The sequence below is a fragment of the Macrotis lagotis genome, chromosome 1 (genome assembly GCF_037893015.1).
Source record: "Macrotis lagotis isolate mMagLag1 chromosome 1, bilby.v1.9.chrom.fasta, whole genome shotgun sequence".
Classification (NCBI taxonomy): Eukaryota; Metazoa; Chordata; class Mammalia; order Peramelemorphia; family Peramelidae; genus Macrotis; species Macrotis lagotis.
Genome location: NC_133658.1, coordinates 285,604,214 through 285,626,549, shown reverse-complemented (window position 1 = coordinate 285,626,549; position 22,336 = coordinate 285,604,214). Strand labels below are relative to the sequence as shown.

The 22,336-nt window shown below is 38.4% G+C and overlaps 1 protein-coding gene across 8 annotated transcripts in view; it reads right to left on the bottom strand.

The window, feature by feature from the left end:
- BRD3 (bromodomain containing 3) overlaps positions 1-22,336 on the bottom strand; it is a 54,476-nt gene that overhangs the window by 8,553 nt on the left and 23,587 nt on the right. For all 8 annotated transcript variants that reach the window (XM_074210751.1, XM_074210750.1, XM_074210749.1 and 5 more), the window contains 5 exons: positions 21,047-21,261; positions 15,631-16,002; positions 8,934-9,062; positions 6,271-6,462; positions 2,723-2,964 (listed from right to left, as the gene is read on the bottom strand). In XM_074210751.1, the coding sequence (XP_074066852.1) occupies positions 2,723-2,964; positions 6,271-6,462; positions 8,934-9,062; positions 15,631-16,002; positions 21,047-21,261 (1,150 nt within the window). The remainder of the gene's footprint in view (positions 1-2,722; positions 2,965-6,270; positions 6,463-8,933; positions 9,063-15,630; positions 16,003-21,046; positions 21,262-22,336) is intronic.

The following is a 22,336-nucleotide window of genomic DNA, read 5'->3' as shown; positions in this document are numbered from 1 at the left end:
AGCTGAGATTGATGGGGTCTTTACATTCTGGGGCAGATGGCCAAAAGGAGATACCCTACATGGAGGTCCCTATACAATATAGGTCTGAGGGTTGTCTTGAACCCAGGGTTTCCTAACTTCAAGCATAGCTTTTTATCCATCACAATGTACAGCAGGCTATAATGATGACTAAATCAACTTCTGTGTGTGTTTAAGTATATGTATATAATGTATACACATATATAATGTGTGTTTACATACATGTATCTGTATAAGTATTTATAATTATTTCAGAGAGGGACCATACCAATGAGTTCTTTTTTCTTTTTTTTTTTTGCTAGGCAGTGGGGTTAAGTGACTTGCCCAAGGTCTAAGTTTAGAAGGTTTCTATCAGTTCTTATAGGTTGGCAGTCCCCTTGATCAGAATTGTGTAAATAAATAGGATACAGGGAGACATCTCTTGTACAATGGAAAAAAAATCACTTGATTTTGAAGCAACTAAACTCCCATTTTCAAACCTGGCTCTACCACCTGATGTGTGATGCTGGGCAATTATTTTCCCCTCTCCTCATCTCAATCTTCAGTCCCTCAGAGGTCCTCTCTGTTCTTCCAATTCATTATGTCTCTTTTCAGATCTCTTTTTCCTCCTTTCATTGTCCTGACCAGTTAACCAGTTCAACTGTGTGCTATCCTCCATCCTTGAATCCTCTGACCCCTTCTATTACTAATGTTCCCACCCTACTAGTCTTCAACTCTGAATCACCCTACCACCCATTTTCCCTGCAACTGCTCTTGGTGCTTGAGCAATGGCATGCAACCATGCCACCTGTATTCAGTGCAAATTCATGGTACTTCTCTGGGTCTCACTACTACTACATAGTAACCCATTTATTCATTTCTGACTTATTTTCTAGAAAATTCCCAAAAATGAATGTTGAAAGATCTCTGCTCTTTACTCAAATCCCCAACTCCTTTACTGCCATCTCTCTAATCAGATGAACTTTGCTTCCCACAAGGCAGTATCTTGAGTTCCCTTGCCTCATCTACTTTATATCTCTCAAAACTAAACTTCAAAATCTATCCTCTCCACCTCTGCTTCAATTTTGGAGGATAAAAATGATCCTTCTCCTTTCCAAGGCCAACTTCCTTCACTTGTGCATCTCAGTTTTCTCGATTTCCCCCTTTCTCTCTCCCTTACTCAGTCTCAATCTTCTCTGCTGCTTATAAATATAAAAATTATATAAATATGAGATTATAAATATCATAACCCGATAGTAAAATGTACTTTCATTTGCCCGTTATCTCCTCAACCTATCATTCTCTATGTCTATATTTTCATCATTAACTTTCTAGAAAGTCAATCTACATTTGCTGTCTCTTCTTCTAACCCCCCACTAACTTTACTCCTTGCAATCTATCAACCACTCAACTGAAACTGTGTCAAATGACTAACCCCTTTACTACCAGGCTTTCTTTCTTTGCTTGGCATCCTTGACACAGATCTCTCTTGATTCTTTTTCTCACCCATTTCCCAGATGTCTTTGATGGCCCTATCCCACTCCATAAGTAAAACGTCCCCCCCCCCCAAGCATGTACCCTAGGTCCTTTGCTATTCGTTCTCTTTATTCTTTTCTTTGATAACCTCATCTCTGCATTCTGTTGATTTTTCATTTCTATTTAGATAACTTCCAAATCTATATATCCAGCTATAATGTCACATCTCAACTTCAGGCTTGGTTCTCCAATTGCCTACTAACCATTTCAGTCTAGCTCAAGGACACCTTAAACTTAACATGTCCAAAAAAGAGAACTATAATCATCTTCCTTCTTAAATGTTTTCTTCCAAACTTCCCCTACGTCTTTCAAGGCCACAACATCGACTTGTCTTTGACTCTTCTGTCTTACTCTCCATATCCAATTGATTGCCAAGTTCTGTGGATTCTTCCTCTATAAACACATTTATTCCCATGTCTCCACACACGGCAACTATTCTATTTCAGGGGGTCTCAACTAGACTTCTTAATCCATCTCTTTTCCCTGTCTCTCCCTGTGCCTCTCCACCCTTCATAAAATAATCTTCTGAAGGTACAGATCTGACCTTGCTGTATCCCTGGCTCAAAAGTATTATCTCCTTCACATACACCATGTGATAATTAAACTGGACTAAGTTGGTCATTAAATTCAACTCTGAACCCCTAAAATTTGCCTAGAATGCACTGCCTCTCAGAATCCTCTGCTTTGTTCAGCGTTCAACTCAAATGCGAACTCATATGAGAAGCTTTTGCTGATTCATTCTAGTTGTTGGCATCCCTCCTCAAATTATCTAATATTTACTTATCTGTTTAAAATTTAGATCTTCATTAGAAGATAAGCTTGAGAATAGCTACTGTTTTGTTTCTTTTACCCCAGTTCTTTCTTATAATCTTATTTTATTTTTTCAATTATGTGCAAAGATAGTTTTCAACATTTATCTTTTTATAAGCTTTTGAGTTTGTACCTCCCTCTTTTCCCATGACATCAAGGAATCTGATATAGATCTAAACCCAGCTGTTAACATGATTCTTTATACACAGTAGGCACTTAATAAATGATTGCTCAGCTGAACTAGGCTTCTAAAGAAAACTGTCTATGGACAAGCAGTCACTTCTTCAAGCTTCAAAGGCTGAGCCCCTCAAGAATGCCTAGGCAGAGAGATATACCCATCCAGTCCCACATCTGCAAACATGACCTTCTTGGAGCCTACCTGCTTGCTGTCGTTGTACTGTTGGCCTTTTTAGCTGGTGCTTTCTTTTGTTGGGTTTGTTTGGTTGGCTGAGCCACCTTTGCTTTTTTCTCCTCCTCGGCCTTCACCTTGTGCTTCTCTTTCTCCTTCTCTTTCTCTTTGTCTTTCTTTTTCTTCTCTTTCTCTTTTTTCTCTTTTTTTTTCTTTGGTTTATTCACAGGCGCCTGTGACAGAGCAGCTAGTTGCTCATGCACCGCCTTCAGCTGAAAGATAACATCCAGGAGAAATGAAAGCAAAGAGGAAAAGGTATTTATGGAAGAACTACTAGTAAGTTTATTCAGAGAAAAGGAAGTCAAATGGGATCTGCATTGTAATTTTGGGGAATTCTAAACTAGAAACCTCTTTCAAAGACCCTTTCCATCCAGACTGAGGTAGTAAAAAGAGTGTAAGACTTGGGGGTTCAAGAAACCTGGGTTCAAATCCTGATTTCCTGCTTATTATTTGTGTCACCTATAGAATAAATAGCTTTACCTTCTGGAACCTCAGTTTCCTCATCTGTAAAAAGAAAATGATATGGCTATACTATTTAACTAACAAAGAGCTATTGGGGGGAAAGGGGATGTTTTATAAACCTTAAAATAAAAAATTAATATTTCTTTTATTATTACTGTTGTTCCCCTGCCTTAGATGCATTTAAATCATTCTAGACAGGCAAGTTCTTATACATCTGTAAAGGGAATAGGTTTAACTACTGCCTTTAGAAACCTTCTAATATGAGGGTCTGCCTGAGGCATAACCTATATCCCCCTTCTTCTGGCCATAAGCAGGTCACTAGGTGGAGCAGTGGATAAACCACTGACTTTGGAGTTAGGAGGTTGGGAGTTCAAATCCAACCTCAGTATTTGACATTTACTAGCTATGTGACCTTGGGCAAATCACTTAAACCTGACTGCCTCCCATCCAGAGCCATCTCAGTCATCCTGATTCATATCTGGTCACTGGATCCAGATGGTTCTGGAGGAAAAAGTGGGGCTGGTGACTTAATACAGCACTCCCTCTCTCAAATTCAATTTATGTGTTTGTCATGGCATCACCTCCCTGATAGCATGGTCTTCTTCGAGAATGATAATCATCATCATCATAATGGAAAGCAGTTATCTACAACTAGCTTTAAATGTTTGTACAGTCATTTTTCAGATGTTTCTGACTCTTCAGGATTCCCCATTTGGAGTTTTCTTAGCAAAGATCCTAGAGTTGTTTACCATTTCTTTCTCCAGCTCATTTTACTGATGAAGAAACTAAGGCAACAGGGTTAAGTGACTTTCCCAGGGTCGCATAGCTAGGTCTGAGACCAGATTTGAACTTAGGAAAATGAATCTTCCTACCTTGAGACCTGGCAACCTATCCTGAACTAGGAGATAAATGTGTCTAGTAATTGCTCAAGATTATCAAACTAATAACTCATATTTACATAGCATTGAATAGTTTACAAAGCAAGTAGGAAAAACACAGGAGAGTTACCCTGCAAAGGCCAACTTGCAAAGGAAAGAACTGCAATTCTTCTGTCACTTGTCAAAAGTATAAGTGAATAAATATAACCAATGCTTTGAGTCAGCTTCCCGTGGCCATTCTGAATGTGGTTTGGAAGAGGCTGGGCATGCATGTCCCTGTGGTTGTAGATTAAGCAATCTTTAGGCCCACCCCCCATGGTGACCCATGTAATGACTGCTACTGATAACAATTGCTAGGGTTCCCCCACCTCCCAAACACATTTCAAAGATGTAACTTGTGGTTATTGATTCACACCCTGGCAATGGAGAGAACCCCTGGCCAATCATGAGAAGCTTTCTAGGTAGGATTAATGGTGGACAATATATTAATTTCCCTGATTCAATTTATGGGGGTGGGAGTACAATACAAGGTGTTCCCCATGCCCCCGATATTCTTCCTCTTCACTTTCATCTATTGGGGACTTTATATACAACATTTTATACAGGACCTTTCCAGATCTCCAAGTCATTGGCACTGTGTCCCCTCCCACCAAACCACCATTCATTTATTTATCTCTGCATCATATCCCTTCAGTGGACTTTTAAGTTCTGTGAGAGTGGACTGTTTCATTTATGTCTTCATATGTATTTATATATATGGGTATTATGTATTTATGTACATGCATATATATATATATATATATATATATATATTCAGCATCTAGCGATAGTGCCTTGAATATAGTTGTGCTTAATACAGTATCATTTAATTGAATCAAACTGGCAAATGACTGAGGATCACTGGTGGAACTGAGTGAACTGAGAGTGGCTGGTTAGACTCTGCATGGTCCTTCCTAACTATCAGAGGAAAAATCGCCAGTAGAAGACTAATGCCAATGAGTTATTTAGTATTTAGTCATTTTTTTGTCAATTGTTTTTATTATAAAAATTAACAAAAAATAACAATGGATGCTGTTTAGTTGGTTCAGTTGTGTCTAACTCTTTGTGATACCCTCTGCCAGATTTGGGTTTTTTTTTGCAAAGATACTACAGTAGTTTGCCATTTCCTGTAGCTCATTTGACAGATGAGGAAACTGAGGCAAGCAGGGTTAAGTGATTTGCCTAGGGTCCAAAGTGTCTGAGAGTTAGGGTTAGATTTGAACTCAGGAAGATGAGTGTTCTGACTTCACACCAGGCATTCTATCTGCTGCACCACCTGATACCTAACTGACATTACATAGCACTTTTAATATTTGCAAAGCACGTTGTACACATTATCTCCTATGAGCCTCACAACAATCCTGTGAAGTGGGTACTATTATTCCTTTTTTTACAGATGAATAAGTTAAGATTCAGAGAGATTAAGTAATTTGCTTATAGTTACATACTAAGTGTTGGGGTAGAATTTGAACCCAAGTCTTCCTGATTCCAATTTCATTCTATCTACTATACCACACTTTCAACTAGGTAAAATATGCAAACTATATATCTCTAGGCAGTTTCTGTGGATTCCAAAATCTGCATGTTGTCTTGTGCTCTTCCCACGAATAAGATTGTAAATTATTTAGTAAATTCTGTAATCAGGGAAAAGGTTCCATATCCAACAAAGAAAATGTCCAGACATTCTATAAGATATCAATCCACAAGAATTTATTGTGTTCAAAGCACAATACAAGGTGCTAGGGATAGGAAATAAAAAACAAAAGTGTCCCTTCTCTCAAAGGACTTAATAAGACTATCAAGATGCCAAATGGATATACTATGGTTTTTTGTTTTTTTAAACCTTATTTCCAATTGTAGATGGAACCTCTTGTCCAATTCACATACATACTACACACAGAAACACACACACATACACACACAGCACCCCCACCTCCCATTGAGGTTTTTTTTTTTTTGAAAGGCAATGGGGTTAAGTGGCTTGCCCAAGGCCACACAGCTAGGTAATTATTAAGTGTCTGAGGCCGGATTTGAACTCAGGTATTCCTGAATCCAGGGCCGGTGCTCTATTCACTGCACCACCTAGCCACCTCCATTGAGTTTTTAAAGAAGTGACATGCAGACATGCATCCATCCAACCTGTTCCTGGAGTTCTGCCAGTCTGGTCGCTCGCTCTTCTTCAGAATCTGAGCTGTCCGAGTCAGAAGAACTCTCCTCACTGCTGTGGCTGCTCTCTGTGCTTTTACTGACGACAGGTGCAGCTGGAGGCGCTGGAGGGGGAGCCTCCACAGGTTCATCAGGCATTTTTGCAAACCTCATCTCAAACACATCCTGCAGGATTAGCAAAAGAGCTGTTTCCAAAGTTACCAAAGTCCTACCATGACCCCACTTTGGAGCTGGTGCTCTTGCCTCTCCCATTCAGATTTCTCTGAACCATCTCTCTAGCACACTGAACAATTCATTATGATGGTCTCCTTCCTGTGGTTACTAGATAACTTATCTTGATATTTCTTAAAATCAACCAGAGTTCTCTATGTCAGAATCAAAGTTCCTATATAGCCTGGGATACTGTCTCAGAAAGAGACACAAAAGATGATTATAAGGTCAAAAGTTGCCTTAAATGTCACCTCAAGTGTTAGGGTTCGCTAAAACCATTTATTCATGACTTCAACAAATACTTAGAACCCATTATGAACAGGGTCCTATAAAATTAGATATTCTCCACAGCCTCAGTGAGCTTATAATCCATCTATAATCCTCTACAAAAATTGGTCATCCATGAAAGTAAGTGAATCTTTCTCCAACTAATTTACATTTTTCAGTTTGAACCTTTCATCATCCTGACATATCAAAGAAGATACCCTTCTGCCTGTCCTACAGCTATGTCCTTATATGGTATTCAGTAACATAGGGTTTGAGGAATAAGTGTATGTTTGTCCCCTCTGTGTTCTTCATGGTTTCAGATATTTTAATCATATTCCAAATTCAGCTCTCCTCCTTTGAGGTAGAAGTTTTTAGCCTATGCCTTAAGGGTAGCACTTAAATTCCTGAAGAGTTTTTTTGAGAAGAAAATGATGAGAATTCAATGAGAGGGCTATAAGATGAGGGAACAAAACCTCTATTTACAATACAACATCTATCAATACCATCCCTCATTCTCTAACTTGGGTACTTGGCTTTGGGACTTCTGCAGATTCCCAGTCATTTTTAAATAAAGAATTTAATATTCCTATTCATAAATCATGTTGAAGATATTTCTTTTGCTAAAGCACTGGAATCTGATCTCTCCCATTTAAATTTTATAACTAGCCATTGCAATAAGTAATTATATTTCATTAGCAATTATACTTAATTTGCTTCTTTGGGCCTATTACTGATGAGTACTCTTCAAAGAATTAAAAATCTGAACTGATTATTTCAACTATCTTTCCATTACCACAAAATGTCATTTGATCTACATTATATTGTCTCCCTTCCTTCAGGATCAATCAACTGATTCACATCTCTTGGTTGAAAACCTTCCAAGTCACCCAACATATTAGTTCCTTTCTGTCTCTATCTGGTATATAATGATGATAAATTATCAAAGATGTATTTTCTTTTCTTAAAACACCAAATACTATTCCATTAATGAAGTGCTTAGGACAGAAAATCCACCAATGGGAGAGTATAATTATGAAAAAAAAAGGGTAGTGTTGGCTCTCATTTGCCGGGCACTGGCAGGTCTTAAGTAATAGTGTTGTCGTGCTGTACTGCCAATTTAGGGAAAGCATGAAAAGTACTCCAGACATACCACTATCCCTTGCCTAACAATATCTTTTAATTTCTTCTGTCCATAAAGAGATGGTGCTTGAAATATAGAATCTTAATTCCCAAAGGTCTAGTTGATTCTTGCCAATATCTCAGTTGGTTTCCATTTGGGGCTTAGCAGAAAGTCCTAAAGAATGGATATTCTAGTACTGTAAAGACTACTTAAGAGGGCAAGCAAAGAAAAACTGAAAACATTTTCCCTATCCATCCCTCAAAATTCAAATTCCTTTAAAATTTGCCAAGTTATTATTTAATAAAGTGTCACTTAAAATACTGGTGCTGCCCTCTTGGCCTAAAATGCCATTTTTTTGGTAATGATGGAATTTTCCATAAATCAAAATGACACTTTCCCCTACAACAACCTGAGTAGGGTCAGTACCATTAGTCTTTTACAGATATGCAAAAATGATAGTCAGAAAGCATAAATGATGAGTAAAGGTTCTCCTCCACATCATATAGTCTCTTCTACTTCTTCACAATTAGATCTTGGAAGCTTCCTAAGGTTAACAGCCCTACCTTAAATAGAATTTTTTTTAAAATTTGTCCCATAACATAGCTTAAGATACCTACTAATATATTTTTTTTAGATTTTTTTTCAAGGCAATGGAGTTAAGTGGCTTGCCCAAGGCCACATGGCTAGGTAATTATTAAGTGTCTGAGGTCGGATTTGAACCCAGGTACTCCTGACTCCAAGGCCGGTGCTCTATTCACTGCGCCACCAAGCCACCCCCTCTACTAATATATTTTACAAAAACTAAACTTCGTGGTTAGTTTTCTTCATCTTTTCCTGAACTTTACCATCTCTAAGGCACTACAGTTTTGTTTAGTTACTCCACTCAAGAGATAGGCAGATTAAATTTATTTCCTCAAAATTTAGATCAATGGCTATATCATGCACATATTCTTCCTCAGCCAAGAGAGGTAATGAACGGGGAAAGAAGTGCTTTTATTTGATTCTTCAGGGAAACAAATGTTTTTACTGATGACTTTACCTGAAGTTTCCTGGCCATGGCCACCACCTCATGATCTGGAGGATTGTACTTGTAGCAATTCGAGAACATTAACCGTATGTCAGCCGCAAAGCCTTGTGCATCCTGGTACTCTCGGCTGTCCATTTTCTTCTGCAAACACACAATCAAAACGTGGTAAATGTGTGCAACTAATTGATTGTGTCTTGATTTTATACTCTTTTGAGGTGCTCCAAGATTGCAATAGTAGGGGTGTGTGTGTGTGTGTGTGTGTGTGTGTGTGTGTGTGTGTGTGTACTGCTGTATAGCTATAGCTACATAACTACAGTGAAATATAATATATCCAAGTTAACAAAGAAATAGTTACATTATCTCTCAGTTCATATTTGTTACATTCCAGTGGCATAAATAAGGACTAAATATTATCTTCAATTTGGTATGGGGAAACTGAGGTTCAGAGAAGTTAATCTTGTTCAAAGTCAATTAAAGTTATTCAAGGCCAGAACCAGAACTAGATCCCACATTTCCTAACTCCCTACCTAGGTCAGTGTCAATCCATTAAATGGCTTCCCAAAGAAAGGAAAGGAAAAATTTTATTTTAAACCTGAACTTCTGGCTCCCAGACAATGTATTTCAGTATTTCAAATGGAAGACTAGTAGGTTATCTTCTCTAGATTGTCTCAAAAGAAACAAAGATTCAATTCTAAGTAAAACAGCAAGAAATTAACTCTTACTTAGTTCATTTTGCTAAGACAATACACTTACAAATATGAAACAAACCAGAGATGCTACACTGACATGATCCTGAGGGATAACTCATAAAGGCATTTTTTCTGTATTTTCACAGAAGAATTTCTACATTAAGATTATTTTTAATCGACATAATTGTATGATAAATGTTTTGTGCTGATGAACAGATTAAGAAATTTGAATCAAATATCTTGCAGAATTACAAACTTAAATGATTAATAAAGTCAGACAATAATTCATTTTACAGAAGTGGAATCCTCAGATTTAATAAAATTTCATTAAATCAAGGATTAGATAGCAGCACCTACTGCTGAGTAGGTAACACAGCTCTATTAGACGTAAAAGAATTCCATCTCCTTACTCAAAAAAAATGCAGGAAATAGGGATCTGAGTCCTGGGAAATTAAGAGCAGGGCTGGTAATTCCAGATTTAGGAAAATTCCCCGAATCTGAGGGTGGGATGAAGAGAATAGCCATGGTCAAGTACTGCAAAGACCTACAGAAGCACTCCTAGTGTAAAAAATTACTAGTATAATTTTTATCAGAATCCCTTCCTTAACTAAAGTACTCAGCTTTCTAAAATGTGGCTTTGCCTATAGCAACAAACCTCCGATATGACTTTTATGAAGTCAATAGGCAAGCAAGATTTGGTTTTTGGAACTCCTTCTTACTGAATGAAAACTTTAAGGGAGGCGATCCAGCCAGTGGGGAACACCAATAGGAACAGGCACACCAATAGGAACAGGCACAGAATCCAAATGACTTTGATTTCTATGGTACTCATTGAAAATTTGAACTAAAGACAGATTTTTGAAGACTTCAAAAACAATCTGTGAATACAGTCAGCAGCACCTGATTCACTGTACTATTAGAAGCATGGAATTTAGTACAGTTAACTTCCCCTCCCCCAAGCATACTTATTTTGTTGGAATGATCAATCTTTAGTAAAAATAACTTCACATATGGTTTAGATGACTATTAAAGTGAGTCTGCATTCTGAGCATTCAATAATGGGGAGGGGGTAACACAGAAAGGGGATAAACTGGCCTTAGATTAAAAACATGCTATCAACAATCCACAAAGTAGATTCAATACAAAATAATTCGGAGCAGACTATGGGGCAAGACTTCAAGAACAACAAAACTTGTAGAGAGGTAGACAGACTTATATAGAGCATCTCTATTTATATAGAGTATCTTTGTTTTGGGGTTGGGTTTTTTTTTGTAAGGCAAATGGGGTTAAGTGGCTTGCCCAAGGCCACACAGCTAGGTAATTATTAAGTGTCTGAGACTGGACTTGAACTTAGGTACTGCTGACTCCAGGGCTGGTGCTCTATCCACTGTGTCACCTAGCTGCCCCCTATATAGAGCATCTTTAAATGACAAACATTGGGGCGGCTAGGTGGCATAGTGGATAAAGCACTGGCCTTGGACTCAGGAGTACCTGGGTTCAAATCTGGTCTCAGACACTTAATAATTACCTAGCTGTGTGGCCTTGGGCAAGCCACTTAATCCCATTGCCTTGGAAAAAAACCCAAAAACAACAACAACAAAATGACATTGTCAAGTGGTAAAGGGATTAGTTTATTCTTGTGGCTTCTAAGGCCAGAACAAGAACCTGCTGGAAGATAGGTATATTTTGGATCAATATGAGAATTTCCTGACAATAAGAGAGCTGTCCAGCAATGGAACAGGCTGCCTCAGGAGCTTTCAAGCTCCCAGTCACTAGAAAAATTTAAGAAGAGGCTGGATGACCACTTGTCGTGGATACTAAGAGAGACTCCTAGGCTAGGTAGAGAATTTTCTAAATGATCTCTTAAGATCCCTTCAAATCTAGGATTATATGATTAGATTATATGATTTAAAAGACAAATGAAGCAGATATAATTGGATAATATATATTGAACATTTATATATTATTCTAATATGAAGAAAAATTCTGGTCTTGTACCATGCTCTGGTTATGGAAAATGCACGTATGATTTCAAGTTTCCCTTTCAAGGATTTCACATGACAGACAAGAGTTCTTTAAAGCTTAACTCAAACCTAGCCAACAGTCACATGTTGAGTTTTTCTCCTTTAGCTTATAAACTTATCTTTTGAAACTGAGATTATTCTAAATATTTTTTAAATCATCACATCATAAAACAAAGATAAGATTTCTCCTTTGGGCCTTTGTGGTTTCGAGGTCATAATTAATAAAATGTGGCTTAGGCATCCTTTCATTGGTTGGGGGGGGAGAGAATATGTGCCAGTTCATTATCTTACATTATAACTAAGGATCTAAAGCTCTGAAAAACCAATTAAAATGGAAAAGTAAATTTACTTTCCAATATTTTCTAATCCTGCTTCCAGGGCAAATCAAATCTAGACTAAGTTATAGTAAATGATATTTTGCTTTGGCCTAAACTCAATAGCCATTTATTATCCCATTGATAATCTGAAGTCAGCAATAACAAATGTCCTGGAAAATTCATATGCCAAAAGGCTGTAAAGTAGGGATTTGGAGGGTAATGGGCAAAATAAGTTTCCATAAAGTTAATATAGTGATTTTTCTAGTATCCAACTGTGACTGTCCACCTGGGTTTCTAAGTATAAGTCATAATAAACTATAATACCTTTAACATTATTTAAAAATATTCATAGCGTTCTTGGAATTATTCATAGGTTCTTGTCACAACCTGACCATCTTCCACATTTTTGTGGCTTAAGAACAAATATCTTAAACATTAAATATGTGTGTAGAGTGTTGAAGAATTATTAGAATTAGCTGACTGACCTCAAGGATGATAGAAATGAAAGGGCTATCTCTATACACGCATACATGTCCAAAGGCAATAGGTTTTAAGGGTAAAGCAAGATGGATGTAAACCATCTAATATTTGTTTTTATACCAAGCATTAAATTAATTCAACAGAATTGGGCCTGAGAGAGTGTGGTTTTATAGCTGAAAGGCCATTTAGTCCAATCTCCCTAATTTTGCAGAAAGCAACTCACCTAATAAGCCAGTAAAAGATAGATCTGGGAGTCCAATATAGAACCTCAGATTCCAGGTCCAGAGTCCTTATTTCTCACTTCCACAGTCAGACACAAGCAGAGTGTTAAATACATCTAATCTGCTCCTTGAAATTCATTCTATCTCACTTTCCTATGACAGCCTTACCTCTTAAAAACATGTGGAGCAGAGGCTTGCAAAAGTCATAAAAAAAGACTTTTACACCAGTGTAAGAACCTATAATATTCTGCTAGGTTAACTCAGTATATTAAGGGTAACTACCCTATGATGGAGTGGTTTGGTTGTCACTGTTTTTAAAGGCCTATGGTGACAAAAATTCAAGAGTAAAAATGTAGTTTGGGTGTCTCTTGTAGTTATACAAGAGCAAAAACCCCCCAAGAACACTTAACCTGGTGAATTAGCACCTGCCTCATAGGCTCCTTTAGGCATCAACCATGCCTACACTTAGGTTCTGGAGGAAATTATTTCACTCCCATGATATTCAAATTCATGGAAGCTGCCCAGTGCCTGGAACATAAGAAGGTATTCAATAAATGTTTGATTGAGTCATTCCTTGCTTTTAATAAAATCTAAAGACCTGTTCTTCCTTAAGTTGTCTTATATTTACATAATGTCTCTGTTCTGATGGTCTCAAAACTTTAAAATGAGCTGAGTCAATGAGAGTTTGGAGTTCTAGTCCTCATTCTGCTATTAACAAACTATATGAATCGCCACCACTCATTTCCCAAACTTGGACTTTGTTCTCATCATTTGTTAAATAAAGCAGTTAGACTATATAAATTATCTAAATCCATCTGAGTCGGTGTTCATGTCATCCACTTCTTCACAGTCCTGTGATGCATGAAGATGACAGGAAATGTCCTCGTTTTAATATATGAAAAAAATAAAAGGGCCCAGATAACTGAATAGCAGAGTAGATATTTAGGAATATTCAAATTCTATTATTAATTGAAACCTGAGGTGGTCATCCTCAGAAGAGTGGGAGGAACCTGGAGTTTCATCTATATAAAAGCAAAACCAAAACCTGAAGATCATGAACAGCTATCACATAATTGTAGCATATTCTAGAACCAAGACTAACAACTTTGTAAGAGATACTAAAAAATGGTATACCTCCATTATATAGTTAGCCATTATATCTGTTGTCTCAGTCAAACTTAAAGACCTTAAAAAGGCTAAGGTCACCTACTGCATCCCAGGCTATCTCCAGTCACTCTGATTTATTGCTGACTACTGGACCCAGATGGCTCTAGAGGAGAAAGTAAGGCTCCCTCATTTAAATCCCAGTCACTTACATATCATAGCTTTATATCCCTGCTGTCATAGTCCTCTTCAAGATGAAGGACAAAAAACAACACTGTGGAATCAGTATGCCACATGTGAAGCCATTCTGCTGTCACAGTAAAATCCCATTCTAAAGCAACTTAGTTAAGTTATTTACTACATCCCCCACATTTCCCCAATGGTATATTAAACAATTAAATATGATCTTTCTGTATTTTGGAGAATCCAGGACCAGAACTTACAAAAAGTAAGGTATGTGGCTAAGGAACTGAGAGGCAACATCAGGAAGAAAAAATACTGTTCAAGTTGTAGTTACTGTCAAATAAGTCTGACCCACAAAGGCCTATGATTAGAGGTTTAGGCCCCATGGTCAGCAAAGGGGAGACAATGGCTCCCCCTCTGTAAAGGGCAGAGCTCAGGCTGCCACTCCAGAGCCACTCACAAAAGGGTCACATGAAACGGGCTATTCAGTGCCCCAATTGCCATCGGCATTCTTCAGAATATAAGCAAAAAAAAGCCACAATTGGACTTAGGTTAGAACATAGAGATATATCTGCTGGAACTGAAATGCTACAGAAAAAGTTCTCAATGAGAGACTCATGTGTTGTTCTAGCCATAGCTCAGGAGGAAGGGAAAAAAAATTAACATTTAGGTCAACAAGCAAGGTCACAGATGGTTCAAACTTCATGAAGACCAACCAAGAGTAAAAATAAAAGATTCAAAATCCAAGTTTGAGCCAACTTTCTGTTCAGACAACTCTAAGCAGCAATTGTCTCTGCTTAGGCAACTCTACTCAACCCCTAGAGAATTTATAGCTCCTATAAATCTCAGGAAAGCAACAAACAAAACAAAAAAAAAAGGACCCTCATTTCACCTGGCAAAAAATAGAAGGTGACTTCCACCAGAACCTTGCCCTGTTCCAACCTGACAACCACTGGTTTGTTCAGGACACCAAATGACCAGGAAGGTAGTTCATGAGGCTATAAGCAGGAGATCTGTGAGGTTAAACACAGTAATAATACCTAGAACAAAGAAAGTCTTGATTCCTAACCCTTTCTGACAAAGAACCCACCTAGAAGCCTGAAGACAAAAGGAGGTTAAGTTAGGCAGAAGGTGGCAACTATATATGCTTAATACATGTTGCTAATAACAATTCACATTAACTTAGCACCTGTGGATTCAGGATGTCAAAGGGCTCATTGTTCTCAATTATCCCCATGTTACAAGGGAAACTGAGACACAGTGTCCAGTGACACACAGCCAACTGGTGACACTAGTGCCCTGCATCCTGGAACCCCTGGTCTCATATTAAAATTCTTAGGCCATATCCTTTCCTGCCGGCATAAAGTGTAACAACAGCCGACGTCAGAGCAAGAAGCTGTCAAAGCAGCTAATGCAGCTGAGGTCTCAAGAAAGAAATGGGTTTTGACAGCTTCAAATAACGGGGCTGGTGGGGCACAATATCACAAACCAACTGCCTGATATGGTTTGGGCGCAGGGGAATGGACTGTCAATGGTCCCTTCCAGCCCCAGGAGGCCTAAAGCAATCCTTTTGGAAGAGATCTCTGAGAGGTTCAAGATCCCCTTTCCTAAAACTGACCCACCCCATGGAGCTGCCTAAAAGGTCAAAGAAAGCTCCAATGGGCTAGACACACGTTAGACGTGGCACATACTTTAACAGTACTGAGATCCATGGGGTGTTTGATAATATCGTGATAATCATGGAGTTCCAAAGCCTCTGCATCCACAGGCTTGTAAAACGGCCAGGCATAGGCAGCATGTTTCTTAGAAAGCATCTCTTTGAGGATGCTGTCACAGTACTTGAGGTGCTCCGAGAGTTTGCCTTTCTTCCCTGCATGCTGGGGGACCTCCCCATCTTCCAGATCTTTCTTTGGTGGTTTAATGGGTCGGCCTCCGCTCTCTCGTCGGGCGACCACCTTGGCCTGTTTAGGGTCTGACAGTGGCGTGGGCGATTCACTCCGGCTGGCGGTGATTGCTGAGGTTGTCGGTGTGGTCGTATCTGCTTTTCTCTTCACTCCCTTTTTCTGAAATAAATAAAAAGATGAGGTAAGGACCTGTGAATGACAACAATGAATATTACCAGTATGACAATGATCACAGGATTATAGATGGAAGGGATCTCTTAATATGTGCAACTAATAACAATTTAGATTAACTTAGCACCTGTGGATGCTTTTTTTTTTGTTCTCCATTATTCCCATTCTATGAGGGGAGAAACAGAGTTCTTTGAAACTGTCTAACCCCATTTCCTTCCTGAGAACTCAGCTATATTAGATTTTTGTTCTGATCATGGTGTTATACTTCATGCTAGCAGGAAGGAATATGCCTAAGAATTATAATACAAAACCAGAGATTCTAGGTTGCAGGACACCAGTGTCACTGGTTGGTTATCTAATCTAAACCCTTTACTTTTAAAATTTGAACATGCTCTCCTCTTCCAAATGCTGGCAGACTAACTTCCCCTGAGATCCCTGGTCTATAGGGCAGACATGCCTACTTAAACCAGTTGGATGAACAGGTAGTCATCTGCCAAAAATGCTTCCTGTGAGATCTATCCTTCCAAATGAGAGAGTGGAGGCTGAGCCATTAAACCACCAGCACATAGGGAAGAAGGGCAAAGTTTCCAAGAACAACAAAGCATCTCAAAGAGACATTTTCTAAAAAAACAGTCTCTTCATCTGTCTTCCATCTGACTCCTCTTCTAGGTTTTGTCTCAATTACAATGTGAGTTCCTCGAGAGTAGGGACTGTCATTGTTTTTCTATTAGCATCACTAATGCTTAGCAGGGTATTTGATACGCACATAGTAAAGTTTTTTCATTCATTAAGAGATTTACCCAATGTCCCATAAGTGCTAAAGGCAGAGTTGGGACTGAGACATGGGTCCCCTGACTCCAAGACTTTCCATTATAATACTTTTTTTTCCAATGTGTTCAGTAGAAATGATCATGACCACTAGCTAAGTAAAAAGCAATGCAGGATACAGCATCACAAAAAAGACAGCATTCTTTGTAAAAGTCCATTAGACATTAGACTCCTTGGATCTTTCCTATAAAATGGAGCTCAGGGTTCTCAACTGCATAAGGACAAGGTCCATATTGGTTGTTATAAGCATCAAAAAGCTATCATGGTTGTAAACTGCTGTGTGTAAAGCTTAATGTTCAGTTATTTTTAGTGGTGTCTGACTCTGAGACCTCATTTTAAATTTTTGTTTTGTTGTTTTTGCAAAGCAATGGGATTAAGTGACTTGCCCAAGGTCACACAGCTAGGTAATTATGTGTCTGAGGCCGGATTTGAACTCAGGTCCTCCTGACTCCAGGGCCGGTGCTCTATCCATTGCACCACCTAGCTTCCCCTCATTTAGAGTTTTCCTGGCAAAGATACTGGAATGGTTTGCCATTTCTTTCTTCATATTATTTTACAAATGAGGAAATGGAGGCAAATAGGTTAAATGACTATCCAGAGTCAGTCAGTTTTTAAGTGTCTAAGTCCAGATCTGAACTCATCTTCCTGATTTCAAGCCCACTGCTCTATCCACTGTATCACCTAACTTCTGTGTAAACATAAAAGCACAATATAAAAACTATTGTTTAGGGGTGGCTAGGTGGCATGGTGGATAAAGCACCGGCCCTGGAGTCAGGAGTACCTGGGTTCAGATCTGGTCTCAGACACTTAATAATTACCTAGCTGTGTGGCCTTGGGCAAGCCACTTAACCCCGTTTGCCTTACAAAAAAAAAACCACCTAAAAATCCCCCTATTGTTTAACTGTCCTTATTACACCCCTCTAGTACTTAGCCTGGGGTCCTGATATATAGAGATCTTACAACATATTTGTTGAATGATCATCTCCTGTATGCAGAATAAGATAAGGTTTTGCACTCAAAGATGCAACAGCTTCTAGTTTAGTTGGGGAAGCAAGATAAGTGGTGTGTTAGAGAGTAGCCTGGAGCCCAAGGACTTAGAAACCTAACTCTGCCACTTATCTGTGACCCTGAGCAAGTCATTTAACCTTTCTGAGGACTCTGGGCCCGTCAAAGTGAGGGAGACTGAACATAAAGACCTGATATCCCCTCTGACTCTAAATCTATGATACTAAATCTATGATCCCTGGGCTTGGGATCTCACCTCCAACAATGACTAGATATATCATCTTTCCTACTCTGAGCCTCTGTTTCTTCAGCTACCTCTCAGGATTACTATGATGCTCAAATGAGAAATATTGATAAAATACATTGTGAAACATGGCACTATAGGATGTAAAAATGCTTCATGTTATTGTTATGAAAGGATAAATACTACAAGATAGCTTAAATTAAGTACAAATGAGTAAAATAGACACTTCCAAAGGAAGCTATTACCAAGCACTGGCCTAATTGGGGAAAGCTTCAAGGAGGGGGCAGAATTTGAATGGTGGAGAAAACTGAGGGAAATAAAATGGGATGGCCAATGATGGGAGGAAGAAGGGTGTCTATATTATATATTATATGTACATTATATATACATTATATACATTTATATATATGTACATAATGATGACCAGATTGGACAGTTTAGAATGGAGGGATTATAGGAAAGAGCAGCAGATGGTAAGGGTCACAATTTGGGAGGGAAAGATCATGGGAAGCCTTGAGCAATGACAACAGTGAACAATGAAAACAGTTCTCATGTCTCAAGCTGAGAGCTCAGACAAGAGTCATGGGGTTTTCTAGCATCTTTGAGATGCTTATAGCTGTTCTCTTGTACTATGCAGGTTTATCATGTGATTATATATATATATACATATATATATATATATATGTATATATATATATAACATTAATAATTTTCTTGTGACCTCCCTCATTGGTTTCTCAACTCAAACTGTAAAGGTTTAATAAAAGGGCCTTAATTCATTTGGGTGAGGAGTTTTTGGTTTTTGCTTTTGCAATAACAAAGTATGAATAGGTGAAACTGGGGGCCTGTGAGGTCTGTTGTTTTGCCAAAGTTGTCAAGAGACCCCAAATGACTGCAAACTATGGTAAAGAAATAAATTGTTAAAAAGCAAAGTATTTAAGATTTCAAGTGCTCTGAATATTATGAGTTGAAGTTTGCTAACTTCTAGTTGAAGATTGCAAAGGGAAAGCAGATAATTAAGCTTCCAAAATCCCCATCATTTAATCTACATTTAGGAAATAGAAAAGGAGGATATTTGTCCACCTTTCTACATTGCCTTAATGTTTAAAAGGCATTATCCTGTCCTAACAACCCCATGAGGTAGTACCATGTATTATATATTATGTATATTATCATCATAATAATATTATTATATTAGCACAATTGTGTAGAAGAGAAAGATTATTGGATTTGGCATCAGCAGTAATGGGGTTGAGTTTTGGTGCTCACACTTAGTAGCAGGGCAGCTTTTGGCCAAGGCATTTCCTTTCTCTGAGGAGCTCAGTTTCCTCATCTGTAAAAGGGGATATAATAAGACTTGCAGTTATGGTAGTATGGTTAGAGAGTTGACCAAGAAATAAAAAAGAGCTAATTTCAGTGCCAGCTCCAACCTGTACTGGCTCTGTTAAGTACAGTGAAGGCATTTAGATTCTCAGGACCTGACCAATTCTCTAAGAATATTAGATGTTGCAACCTAGATTGGTGTACACTGTATAGTGGAGGGAATTTCCCCACCAGGAATTCTCTAGATAAGTGAAATCATATGTCTAGTCCAAAATGATGATTATGAGGATGTACACTATATAACTTACAAAGTTTTATGGGGAAAGTATTCTGAAAGCATTAAAGAGCTATAGTTTGTGTTAATTTTTATCCCTGTTTTATAGATGAGGCAAATTTAATAGATGAGGAAGATGAAGGATTCCTTCAGGGTTGATAAGTAGCAGAGTAAGAACTTCAGTCCAGGTCTTAAGTCTCTAAGTTCTTTTTATATTACCTTTCCCCCACCCTACCCTAAATAGTGTCTTTTTCTCTAAGTTCACCTTCCATCTCTGTATATAAGTTGTATGGATCTATTAGTTACATATTGTCTCCCACATTACACCATAAGCTTCATAAGGGCAAGGGCTATTTTTCTTTGTATCTTCAATGTTTAATAAATACTTGTCAATTACTTGATCAACATTGTTGTATTATTACAAAAAGACCATTTTTACTTTAAGTGAAAACAGAACAGGATTATCTGATCATTTCCGCTCCTTCTCTGCTCCCCTAAATGAATTCTCCCATCTCTTACTAAGGCTATATATTTTACTCTGTTACCCTGTAAGCAGAGCCACCTGCTTTACATAAAATAGGTAAAAAGCTTTCAGTGGGCCAAATCAATGATCCATGATGTTGCTCATCACCCAATATAAATCTAAAAACAACTGATGAGCCCAAACCAAAAGACAAATTCTAGTTTCCTTCAAAGCACACCACAAGTTGTTTTCCCATCAGGCAAATTAAGCCAAGACTATATGCTGTGGGGCAGCTAGGTGGCACAGTGGATAAGAGCACCAGCCCTGGATTCAGGAGTACTTGAATTCAAATCCAGCCTCAGACACTTCATAATTACCTAGCTGTGTGACCTTGGGCAAGTCACTTAACTGGCCTTGCAAAAAATCCAAAAAAAAATTATGAAAGACATCAGATTTCAATAAAAAATGTTTTTAATAAAAATGGAGCATGTATTCAAGACCTAGTTAGTCATTCTTCAGGTTGCTACTCCTCATCTCTTTTAATATAACATATGAAACACTGATTAAATGTAGGGAAGTCCTAACAAACATGTTCATGCCAGAAGAAATTTTAGGGATTTGATCTTATCTGAGAGTCTGAATTAATCAACCCTCCTAGTCTGGCAGCAGATACTTTTATCAATGGCATATTTTTCCAGGCAGAAAGTAAAAAAATAGACAACATCAGTAACTCATGTGAGATCATCCAAGGCATTCAAGTCTGTGGCCAGATAACAAGTTCAGTAATTCTTCCCTGCAAAATTGGTCCCCTTCAAATGCCTATAGGGCATTTACTACTTCCCCTAGAGGGAATCTACTAAAACTGGGGACTTAGGAAGGAGTAGCTTTTGCTCACCTTCACTACGGGTGGTGTTGGTGGAACCACAGGCATGATGGGAGTGGCAGGAGGAGGTGGGGCCACAGTAGAAGGGACTGTGACAGATGGGACATTTGCAGTGATGGTTGGCACTGGAGTTGCTGCAATCACTGGTGTCTGGGAGACAGCGGGAGGAACATTCTGAAAGGGAGTCGATGGGGAAACAGAGGACACGGCTGCTGCTTGCTGTGCTCCTTAAAAGTAAGATGAAGAAAAATAAATACATCTGATATCTGCTCTCCTCCCACAATCAAATCAAATTAGGACCCAGTCTGAACTTACTATCATTAAAAATCTGACCTCCTCCAGAAAGTTTTCTGGATCACCCTAGCCAGAAGTGAACTGTCCCCTCCCCTTTTAGAACATTTTTCCAGGACTACTCACATGGCCTTTATTCATTGTGTTTTACTGTAATTATTCTGCTCTTTTATTTCCTCAAAGTCTGTCAGCTCACAAAGAAAAGGACAAAGTCTTAAACTGAAACCAACACTTCTTGGAATGCAGAAGGTGTTCAGTAATGATGTGTCAAGCAAATGAATTGGGAGGAGTGAATTCTCTACTCATCTTTTCAACAAAATCACTAGTTAATGCAAATTCCATGCTGGTAAACCATGCCATAACCTGGATGACAGCAGCATGGTCAAACTCTTACCAAACAGGGCTCTCCCCTCAGGATCAATTCACTTGGGAGTTCCGGTTCACAAATCACCCAGGGCCACCAAGGCAGAGATCACTGTCTCCCGCTTATGGTAGAGTACCCTTTATTTGCAACAGCAAATTCAGGATATAGGTTTTGTGGGGGGTTTAAAGTGCTTTAGCAAAACCATTTACATCAAATATGTCATTTGATCCTCACAACAGCTCTTTGAAGTGGGTCCTCTTATTATTCCTCTTTTCAGATGAAGAAACTGAGGCTTAAAAAAGTTGACTTGGCCATGGTCCACATAGCTATTAAGCATCATAGGATTCAGACCCAGGTCTTCCTAATTTCAAGTCCAGGACTCTTTCAACCACCAGAGCTGTTCTCCAAGTCTGGTCCTAGGGATCCTAGAAGCCCCTGAGACCCTTTCATAGGGTCTGCAAAACCATTTTCATAATAATAGTAAGATACTCTAATTTCTAATATAAATATCTTTGGTAGGGAAGGGATGGGTGTTAATTTTTCAATGTAAAGGATTTCTAACACTAAAAAGCTTATTCCATTCATCAAAATACCTGCTACAAAAACAAAGCAAAATAAAACATATCACTATAAAAGAGGAAAGCCTG